Source organism: Battus philenor, unplaced genomic scaffold (genome assembly GCF_028537555.1).
Source record: "Battus philenor isolate CCGP_79_NKW_IND1 unplaced genomic scaffold, ilBatPhil1.0.hap1 SCAF_22, whole genome shotgun sequence".
NCBI lineage: Eukaryota > Metazoa > Arthropoda > Insecta > Lepidoptera > Papilionidae > Battus > Battus philenor.
The window spans coordinates 3,913,206-3,925,529 of record NW_027181685.1 but is presented as its reverse complement, the minus strand read 5'-3'; the positions used below and the strand labels follow the sequence as shown (position 1 = coordinate 3,925,529).

At 34.6% G+C, this 12,324-nt stretch overlaps 1 protein-coding gene across 1 annotated transcript in view; it reads left to right on the top strand.

Annotated features, from left to right (window-relative positions):
• The window catches only part of kibra (WW and C2 domain containing protein kibra), a 119,350-nt gene that overhangs the window by 22,111 nt on the left and 84,915 nt on the right, over window positions 1-12,324 (top strand). The window contains exon 2 of the mRNA XM_068766941.1: window positions 2,715-2,824. Within this exon, the coding sequence (XP_068623042.1) occupies window positions 2,715-2,824 (110 nt within the window). The remainder of the gene's footprint in view (window positions 1-2,714; window positions 2,825-12,324) is intronic.

The window sequence follows — 12,324 nt, the reverse complement described above, 5'->3', positions numbered from 1 at the left end:
TTGGTTTGAACGATAATTATGCTATTTAGTAAGCATTATGCAATAAAGTTAAAGCATATTACATAGTATGCTTATTATGTTGCGGTAGATTGTGCAGTGGAACGGTGTTGCAACACGCAAACGTACGAAAACGCCAATTGCATCGAGTGGCGCATGCGCCGTGGTCACAAACGTGCTCAATCAACCGAGCGAATCTTATTTAATAATTGACTTTCAGCGTACAGCGACGCACTCTGTCGCGTGTTCCGTTAAACGGGATGTGCTGGTAGGTTGACCGCTTTCGTCACCATCCGAAACGCGAGCGGTGGAAACTGACCGCTGCTGATTCATATGTTCACAATGTGTGTATCAAAATAAAAAAAAATGCAAAATAGTCACTTGCTATAATGACACGTCTAAAAATTTAATACGATCATTTATTTTATAATACAAATTTTTTTGGATCATATACAAATGCTACTTGGTTAAATTTCCACCTTTACCGGGATTGAGAACATAGGCTAGACTTCTGCCGAACTTACTAACGAAAACCTGATCTTTTTTTTCACATTGACTAACGCTGTCCGGTCATTGACATTTACAACTTCCTCGGATTCGATGTGACAAAGTGAAGGACACAGTCTATGACTCTCTACAGTAACTAAACTTAATGATCATGTCAGACGATTGACGTCCATTGCAAGACATAGGCCTGTTCCAAAGATCGCCATGATGACCGCTCTTGCGCTGCTCGCATCCAGCGACCTTGGATATGAGGGGTTAGTCCCCCACCTAGTGAGAGGCTAACCCAGGCCGGGTCTATTGGCTCGTGGTCGCCGTTTGAGATCCTATCAGCCCCATCTAAGCATTTAATGGAATCAGGCGCTACCTTGCGGAAGTCCATCCTAAGTAAGAAAAGTACCTATATTTAGCCACTTCCCCACATGCAGTGCCAGCCAATGCCAGCCCGCTGATAAATGCGTATGCGGCAAAAAATGCGAATTACACAACTGCCACCGCCAAATCACTGCCAAACGCAGGTCACTAATCGGTGTAACATAACTCCTGAAGATGCCCCGTAGAGGGGTGAAACACGTGTTGAGTGATTTAATGGTGGCAGTTGTGTAATTCGCATTGTCCCATAGTCGAAACTCTACGACCCCCTAAGCTGTAATTTGCATTACATTTCTAAATTTCGCGAGTGGACCAAACCTTGGCATTGATCATAATAGTATATAATTAGTAGTTAATAGGTGATTGGTTAAAGGTGTTAAACATTAAACCGGTGTATAGATCATTTTCCAGGAAAAAGTTTCAACGTTTTTACCTACCTCTAATCTAGTAGTATAAATATCAATTTAGTGATTACACTATGAAATATAGTATGTTACATTAATTAGTGTTTTCTTTTGAAACGTGACTCGCAGTTATAGTATAAACATCTCTGTTACCAATGTGAAGATTACAAATTTATCTTGCAAATATCAAAAATAATTAGCGAAATTAACCTTGTTTAAGTTTATGTCAGGAAACGATCTAAGATATATCTGGGTCTAGCTTCGCGTAAGAATATTCCGGTTTAAAGTACACCGTTGCTAATGAAAATATTGAGTTTAAGAGTAATACTAACTGGTATCGAAGTGGCAAGCATAGACGTGGTTGAATAGAATTTTGTTATACAGGTGTGTTACAGGTATAAAAGCTTGAAATACGTAAATGTTCAGCTCATTTACTGTCAATTAAAATATAATGTTTTTTAGAAATCGTAATTAACGTTATGACAAGAGTTATAAAAAGGAGTTTTCAAAATTCTTATTACAACATGTTAAAATTAATTATTATTTAATATCTATTCTTGCAGACTTTATAGTTTGTATTATTGTATTTTATAATAGAAAAAAAAAATTGATGTAAGATTTCAGAGTGATCGCTTTATACAGAGTGATTGGAGATAGATGAAATTTTTTTAAATCTGTTTACTGATAAATGCTCTACACCTTCACCCCTGTAAAGATTTAACGCCTCTAACCAACCATCCTGTTTACTTTCTTTAAAGGCCTTATTGTGTGTATGTGTGTTCTCGTAATTAGAGAAACAAATTAACTATGTTGAAGCAATTCTAAATCGTGTTTGCGTCGTTGAATATTTACACATTAAATAATTAACAGAAGCCATCATGGTTTCACTCCGGCACTTGTTTTATCTAATGGAAATTATCCGGAAGACGCAATGTAATCATTCTCATCTTCATCATTATAACTATTCCCTGTTATTTTTATTTTGCTTTAATAATAGTAATACGGGGCAGTTTTAATAGGTTCGCTACATGCTTGCGTGGGAACCAGTTGGTTGCCTTAAGATGTTTTGGAAACGACTTCATATTTCTAAGCTTACAAAAAATGTTTCTAAGAAAAATATGTACACAGTATAAGTACTTTTTATCCGCTGAATACTAATTTAAATTCGATTAAAGATAATATTCTGTTCTGTGAATTAAATCTGTGTTATATTGTAAAACACATTTTAAAAAGTGTCAACACCTCGAAGTACATTAGTTATTGTTCTTATTAAATATCGAATATTCCAGACGTTTCACCAAGCGATGTAAAGTCGAAATTCCTATCTAACATCTCTACCAACACAATAAGATAGGTCGTGAAGGAATCGGATCGAAAAAGTTTATCATACCCAATTGCTATGTTTTGAAAGATAATAAAAAGCGATCATTGTTTCAGATATACAAAGCCACAAACATTCGCGGACTGCATCGGCAATGAATTGCCCCTGGGCTGGGAGGAGGCTTACGATCCTCAAATCGGACCGTACTACATCAACCATCTCAATCGTATGTATATTTATTACATTATACGTCATGTCATTATTGAATTAATTTATATCTTACACTCATATAAATAAAAATCAAATTCAAATGCAAAATGTTTATTTGTTAAAACAGGTAACATGTATTGGTCTGATTTAAACATGTAAATATTTTTATAAACGATTCACAGACATAGCATGTTTCCTAACCTGTAATCGAAAAACATGTCTAAAGAAAAAACGTTTTTTTTTAAATAATTTATGCAGAAATCTAAAACTCTTGATTTAAATTAAATTCTTTCGTCGTCAGTCTTCTTGGACTATAAATTTATGAGACTTTAGGTATCCTACCCAAACCGCGTCTACTAGTTCTGGGTCGCCACTAAAAAACCTAAATGCCGAAGATATTATCCACCAGTTAACGGTTTGACCGATGAATAAATAAATTAATAATACTTTTATCATGAAATGTAATAAAAAAACATTTTTGTTTTTTTATTGTTTAATTTTTAATGATACATTGAAAAATGCCTTTCTTCTTAAACCAGATTTAAAGAATCAACTAGTAGTCAGTAGAAATATGAAAAGGTTGCATGAAATGCAACAGATCGCAGTAGTGACGGGAAAGCTATCGACCTTGATCATTCTTTATTTCAAGCTCATATGTGGACAAATTAAAACGCCGAAACTAAATATTAATTCATTTAATACGAAACTCTTTTAAAATTAACATAAAATTGTAATCGTGTGACAGTGCCATAACATACTATATAATACAAGTAATTTGTGTACATGTTGGATGTCATTGTAAAAATAGTTATATGTACTAAATTAGTGTCGAAGATGTCATTTTTACGTTATACAGGTTGATTGATTATAGATATAAAAGCTTATGCAGTCAATGAATGTGTGTACACACTATTCAAAAATCAATGATTTTAAGGAAAAAGCGTTTTACAAATTCAGATCACTGCGTATTAAATTTAATTATTGTTTACTATCTGTCCCCGCGGATTATATAGCCAGAAGCATTTGGCTTGTCGCATTTAAAAAAAAAAACAATTATGTGTGTATTTCATATCGCTCGCTTTATATAGGATAATCGGAAGGAGTTACAAATGAACTATACATTCGTTTATAGCTTCTACATTTGTGTAATAGGGAATGCGTAATAAAACTGTTGTTACTGGGAGATCTTTACAAAGTATATATATGGATAAGAATACCATATCACATTATAAATATAAATCGACGAACGAAGTGAATTCGACGACTGTGTACCTTCAGTCGTTCAGTCGATACTAAGTCATTCCACGTAAAGAATCGTTTGTATTGGACGGAGCGCGCCAACTGTTATTTATACTCTCTGGATTATTCAGTATGGCGAGTGAAAAATGTTCCACGCGGGGGGCGTATGAAGGACCCCAATGCTTTAGTTATTACCCTATGAATTATGTAAGAGCATGATTTATATCTAGCTCATAGAATGTTAGGTGTCCTACAGTGAATTCAGTACTTTGTAATCGTGATGCGACCGCTGAATGTGTCGATTGTCGTGCTATAGATGGCGCTACGAGTGCTGTTTTGTGTAGATTTTTGTCGCTGGATCGCTGCGTACGCGGCCAGAGCTTGTAATTTGTAATGTCTAATGTTTTCTTTATACACGGAACTCCTTATTAAGCGTTTGACGTGAAATTGCAAATGATAATATATGTCACTAACCGTTATGGTCGAAAAGAAGCAAATATGTATGTACAGTTATGTATTAGTACTGTTATGTCATAAGCGCTAAGGGCAATAACTAAGCTTTTTTTCATTTCTATGATTAATAGTAAATATATGTGTACAGTTTAATAAATCGTGAAAGATAAATGAAAGTAAACAACTATGGCCACTTAGCGCAGGAGATTTTAGGTTCTGAAGTGGAGACCACGGAATGACCAGGGTAGCGTAGGATGTCCACCTTGTTCTAAGGTCGTCGGAAGACGCTCGATGCATGCCCCTTTTACCGGTCCTATTTAAAATCTATATCTGAGCAGTGGATGTTTTACGGCTAAAATAATTTATTAATTCATTTCTTTCTTTCTTTCTTTCTTCTGTTTCTTTCTGTGGCAAGTGCGATCGATGTGTTATATACGTATGTATGTATGTCTATGTATGTTTATGTTCGTTTGTAAATATTTATTTTTTGTACACGTAAACTACCCATTATTAGTACTTTTACCTTTTCCATACTATGGTTGTCTGTAAGAGATTGCCTTGTGTGATAAGACCGCCGATTGTACTTTTTTTGTATATTATTGTAAAACTTATTTAATGTATCTTAACGTGTACAATAAAGAATATTAAATGAAAAATAATGATAATGAAATAAAAATGAATCGACAGATGTAAGCTTAAAACAAGAGCACGGCTCGATCATTACTGCCAATTATTTCTTCATATTTCCATAAAGATTCAAAGAGGGTTTAATGGAAAGAAAAAAAAATAGGCGAAAAATATTTAAATTATCACGTTTTGTAATATAAATTGAAGAAAATAAAAACACCAGTCCTTAGTTATTAAAATGAAAAGGTGTTAGGGTGTTATAGAACAAATAACATTACAATGATGTATATAAAAGTGATTATTAGTCTTGGAGTATACGTAATAAATTAAATGCGAAGACCACGAGTCAGTGCGGTCTGGGTAGGCATTAGGAAGACCGAGGACGTAGTCAAAGTCGCGGGTAGTCGCTGGAAGGCAAGCAGCGCTGCAAGCCTTACAGTGGGCGTCTATCGGCTGAAGAGAAAAGAAGATACGTAATGATAATATTGTTAATAATTGTTCTTTATTATAAGAATAATCAATCGATAAAGTGATCAGTCTGGAGTACATTTTATATTTATTTGCTCCTATTTTAAATCTATGGTAGAGGCCTATGTCTAGCAGCGGACATCTTACATTTGTAATGGTGATGATATTTTTTTTTAGACGTGCAACAAGTCTAGAGTTTTATACTACATAAGCGAGGCATATAGTATTAAATGCGTGAGTGTACAATTCGAAAAAGCTACTATACATCTTCTTTATTAAATCAAATTTTATTTTTTTTCACGCGTTACTAAATTTGTAAGTGGTCCATTAAAGAGTCCAGTCGTGTGCCATACCGAGCGAACGTCAGACCGATATCAATATTGATTGATTGAAAGAAAAAGCATCGTGGTCCAAATCCAGCCTCCACGATACAGATGTCAAATAGGGCTTGACATGTGCCGTGAATTTTAACTACCCGTTATATTTTGCCGCATCCAAATTCGTTGAATATCTTTTATATTATTATTTTGATCAGCGATAGCTCTTTTCAAGCGAATTCAAGTTTTAAACTCGTCAAATGATTATTGTTATTGTAATTTTAATATATTGTATCCATATCTAAATAGGGAATCTAAACAAATATTGTGAATATATGTTGGAGAACATTGTTACCGAGAATGTAATTTTGATAATATCGTTGAATAAGTAATATTTCTTTGCCAAATTTTTATATAAAAATACAGTTAGTTACTTGTTTCTAAGAATTATGCGTATTGATGAATCCTAGCCTTTTCCTAACAGTCGTATTTGAAATCAAAGAAGATAGGCTTAAGTTCAGTAGTGGACGTCTTATAACTGAAACATTGATATGGTTAATTGTAATTAGTAACTTTTCAAAATTTGATGTCTTCATCGTCTCCCAAAGTTTATACCCTTTATCACGCGGGTCTTGCGTTTATAGTCAGTGACGTTCTTCTCTTATGCACGTAGCATCGTATTGGTGTTTTATTTTAGATACATCAAAAATCGTAAAATGTAAAGGTTGATTTTATGTGAATATAAAAGAAAAAAAAACGTTTCGTGTTATAGGCAGGTAAACAGCACCTTTCGCCACCTATCTGCTATTCAGCGAGCAGCAGGGCAAACAAATCCGCACGGCGATAGGCAGCGCGTGCGAATAGCAATAACGGTGTGCAGGCACAGGGCTCGCGTACATTTTCGCACGACACGCGCATTCCGATGCATTATTTATGTGCGACGGTAGCTTTTCCGCCATTTTTCTTTAACATTTTTTTTTAATTTACGGCTATCCAGTACTACCTAGTTGGTGATTTTATACGGCTGTGAAAATTCCAAAGATTTCCAATGTAAAAAAATAATTGAGTGTAGTGTGTATAATGAAGATTAAAATTCTGTTCGGCGCTAAAGGTGCTTAGCCTATACTTATTAAAAAGTGATATAATGTAACTCAAATGTGATATAAAGTGTGATAAAAATGTAAATGAAAGAAAAAAGATAAAATGTAACAAGTAATGAGGGAGGAATGAAAGGACACAGAGCAAAAGTGAAAGAAAGAAGAATTGTGGCATAAAAGAATAGAATGAAAGATTATGTGAAGAATGAAAGTAGAGAATGAAAATAAAAAATTATGTGAAAAAAAAATTAAATTGCCAATAAAGACCCTGTCCCACCTAAGATCCCCTATCTTACTACGAGAGGCCCCCAATAGCGGGGACTAAAAAAAAAAGCCTATACTTATTTCATCATCATCATTTCAGTCGAAGTATGTCCATTGCTGGACAAAAGTCTCCTCAATAGATTTTCGTCAGAGATCTGCGCCTTCCTTCTACCTTAATAAAGTCAGTCCACCTGGTTTAAGGATATCCGACGTTTCTCTTGCCAGTTCGTTGTCTCCACACTATCTATGATTCCAGAACTGATGAAAGGTGATGGTGAGGGCCTATATCCAACAGTGATGATATTGTGTATAAAATATAAATGACATAAGCTGTTTTCGTACATATTAAACTATTTTTGGGAAAAGATTTTATTTCAGTTTTAGTGCAAATGTACTTAATGTCCTTAAACTGTATTTGTAATAAATTACAGGCTCCCTCATGTTTTATTTTAGTTTAGGTATGTCTAGTTGATGGACATGTGTATAAGCTATGACTACCCTATGATAGTATTACGTGCCCTGTACATTAAATGCAACTCAGCAGCGTTGCGTTATTTTTTATATTTCCATGTTTATTTAGAAGCGTTCGGCTGCATTATTTATGAAGGTATTCGAGTTTTCCGTCAAGTAAAGGCTTTTTAACCGACGACCGTTCGACGAGCAGCGGGTGTTCCGGGGCCTGCTTGTCAGGAGTCTCTTGAAATGGAGGCTTAGTGCGCTTACTCTTCAATTAAGATTGTGCTTGCGTTTCGGTTTTGCACTGTTCAATTACATGTTATTACGTTTTTTGTTACGTCTTTAATCCCCTTGATTATCGTCTTTCAGGCCAATAAAATTTTATTGGCTTTCCTTCGCTTTTATATGTGTATGAGAAACTTAATTATTTAATAATTACGAGAGGTAATAATAGTATAAATACCCCATGAAAGGGTTAATTTGTAATTCAATTAATAAGAATTCTAAGAAGCTAATCCCTTTTTGTAAGTTACATATATAATTATAGACATACTACTTTTTTATTAAACTGTTTGAAAATTAACTATATATGGTAATATTGGTTGTTAGAAATATAATTGACTTCTTTTAGATCTTTACTTTTATTAACTATAAGTTTATTGACCTTGGCTGTATGCACTCAGAAGAGATTTATTTCAATAGTCGATCAATAAATAATAGTGGAAGTACATAGAAATTATTTCAAGGTACAATGAAAACATTTTCAAAAGACGTATAAATTGAGTAAACTAATTTACAAACTTGATCGAATATTAAAAGCTAAAAAAAGGTTTACGATAACTGTGATTCGAAAATTAAATCTTGTAATTTTATTTCGCAGAAAAATCAGCTGTTTACTTAATTAACTCATCTAGCGCCGTATTAGTGTCGTTTTTAATTAAAATATATATTTATATATATACAAACAAAATTATTTAATGTAAAACAGCAGCGTTCTGTACAAACTCGTTAGAGCATGTTCCGAGCGCGTTGGAATTATAAATTTCGTCCAATTCCCGGCAACCGCGTACATATAAATTGTTCCATTACGCCGTACTGATTACGGTTCGGATATTTTAATTTAGAAGCGAACAGGTTTAGTTAAATCGACTCCTTATTTATGTTGTCGTAGCTTAAGCATCTGCATAAGTTACCCGTAAACATTCTCCAAGAAGCCAGCATGCCCACAACTATCTCCACGGAAGCCGGCTGGCAGACAAATAATACAAATTTCTATAGGTAACTACGTTCACACGATATTAATTTACAATTAAAAATAATAGTTTAATTATCATATCTGCCGATATATGTCTACTGGAAGGCATAGGACTCGCACAAAATCTATACTTTGACCGGTTTTGTACTGCATTCAAAGACTTCCCTTGACGTTAAATATGTCGTCGTACCACCTAGTGAGAGACATCGCTGATGCCTCTACCGGCTCGTCTTCGCCACTTTGAAACTGTCAGATCCTAAAGGTCGTCTGTTGCTGGAGCAATGTGCTACTCTTACTGCCACTTCAAGCATTTCTTTAATCTACGTCGGTGAACTTGGTTCTTCTGCGAATTTTCTCATTTCTGATTCGATATTACAGCGAAGCTCCGTGCATAGCACTCTTCATTGCTCTCTGGATATCTTTTTGCCGTATAATAGTTTATTCTGATAATAAAATCTAGATATATGTAAATATTTATATACTATATAATTTTGATGATGCAGCATGGTCTGTAAGGTCCTAGAGTGGAAACCACGGATTTGAACAACAGTGTCAAAATTTCAAAATAGATTATCTTAACGTTTGCAGTGTTTTCAATATAAATAGTATTGTATATAAATTAACGTTAATAGCTTAAGGCTTTTTTCAAAGTAGCGAAGCTCAAAGCCTCCAGGGGTAGTCTCGGATCGTGCTACTATTCTACCAGATTGGGAGTCCACTGAGCTTTTAAATCGAATAGGCGGATACCCCATGATTTGGGAGTCGCCATTACTGGTGGAACTCTACAAATCATTTATACACGACGATTTCATTCATACTGGCTGTTTTTTTTTTAAATATTAATATTTTTCGTATCAATGTTAATTTCAAGTTTAAAGGCCATGTCAAATAAATAACTCATTAATACCAGTCGTCTTTTTTTGCATAAAGAACGAGACCTAGAAAAATGTCATAAATCTAACTTAAGTTATTTCTATCACGCAATGCTTAATCGAGCACGTTTATTCCTTTAATTATTATTACCTTTTAACAATATATTATCTTGACACTAAAGTAACGGCGACATTTTATTGATTTTCTTATAACTAAATAAGAGTACAGTATTGTCGATAAGTTCAAGGATCGACACTCACTAATGCAAGCAACACTGTGTTAAATATTTTCAGTGATTTACTATATTTTAGGCTGTTATCCTATATATATCTTGATATATTTAAAAGGCGAATAACATACTTAAAAAAGAAAAATAAAAAGTACTCGAGGTTGAGGAGTAAAAGAGGTTTTAAGCGACTCTGTGAAATCTACAAATGTCTCTCGGGCTGCAGTATGATGTCAAAAGAAACGTCTGTGTCACCTTTCAATTTGATTGACTGCCTTTGCCGAGGTCCCCAAAGGCTTTATTGCATAGACGATTCATAGAACGCGCATGTACGTGATTTAAGAGCTAAACGACCAAATGGGTGAAGTAAATGATTGTATCGTTCGGTGCCGAGGTTTCCGTTTAGTATAAGCAAATTAAGTTATATCATAACAAACCTGGTGAAGTTGTCGACGGTCTAACAACATTTGTCCATGTCAAAAACTTGATAGAAAAACTTGAAGTATTAATATTGTGTCTCGTGTGATAAAAAGTATTATTGAACGAGGCAGGAAAGATGGTCACCGTTGCAGCGACCTATGTATATATAAAAGCTTACTGTGTTTTGGTTGAAAGGGCCGTATAGCGTTACTGTAACCGCTGTACCGCGCCTTAAGTAAGTGAGACGAGACGAAGTGAGTATTAGCTGTTCTGTATCTTCAGTCCGCCGTCAACGCTTGTGGCGACGACACATTTCATCGCGCCACCTCACCACGCTACAGGTTTATGTAGCAGTAGAGTAAAGTTATTCGACTTATGAGACATTCGATCTTACCTTCCACCAGAATTTCGCATATTACTTGCTATCAGATGGACGTCTTGTTTATCATCTCGCATTAAGTATGAAAAGAGAAAATACATTAGCGAGTCACTTTTTTTTGGTAAATCACATTTCTAAAATACTTTAAACAGGATACGACTTTGATCAGATCCTGCGCCAGCAGATCGTTTGCCCGATAAGACGTGGCCAATAAAAAACAGTCTCCTGGCTAAAAACTTCCGAATTAAGAGTTCAGTGTCATAAATAAACATGAAAAGCGCGCCTTTTTCGATAATGGCGCACGTAATTCCCGCGTAAAACTGAATGATGGATGCGTTGCGCGCGCATGTTTTAAAAACCCATTTACGAAAAGATCAAGCATGGATAAGTCATTATTTATCGCTAATGTAAACAGTCGTTAGCGAAATAATTATTATTATATTAACACGGGCACCGCTTGCATGCGAAAATGAATCTTTTGCATGTAGTTATATTAGCTATATTCGCGATTATTTGAAGTTAGATTAAATAATGCAGAATAGGGCTGTGATGGTAGAATAATAGGACTTTAGACATGATGCTGTTGCGAACTTTAATTCTTGGTCTTACTAAAATTTTCTTTCTTTTTCCTGTAAGCTTTAGTAACGACTTTTTACTAGCTTACTTAGTATATAAATATACTATTTGTATGAATCCTAAGATATTATTCTTAGGTATGCTATGATTTACTTTTTTATAACGTAAAATAGAAGAAATAAGCAGTTACCAGTAGTATAGGAATGACTTGCGATTGTTTGTTGCGGCTTTGATTCCCGGAGTACAATCTTATATCATTTACGCTTCGTGGCAGTATTGCCACTGCTTCAAGGGGATAGATGGGCAGCAGCGTCCTCTATGTATCATAAAACCACGCTGTGATCGCCAACATTTTTTTCGAGGAGGCCTTGCAGTGGGCGGCTAAGGCTAAAACGGCGACGGTTGAAAGTAAAATTTCCTACATATGCAAAGCTACATTGGCGTAGGAATTTGTATATAATGCCTTTTTGTTATCAAAGTAAAGAAGGTTCCTATCATGTTTCTTATTTATCAGGTACTGCATTCTAAAATTAGACCATAAAAATGCTGCTGCTATCACATTAAACAACGTTTTCTTTTTAAAAAAAATATTGATTTTAATAGTTCCTTTTTTAAACTGAAATCTGTATGATGGAATAACATACAGAAAGTCATAATTTGTATATACAAATAATCACTATTTTACTTGTATTAATGTAATTTTCAGGCCTTCAGATACGATCTCGATTCTGTTCATATAATACATCTCTTTCACTCGCCGATCAACGCAGCGTTTAGTTGTGAAGACATGGATGTATAAATTTTGGATGTGTTATCTTAATCACTTTCACTGATCACTCGATTTATACTAGTTACTTCTCTGCTTT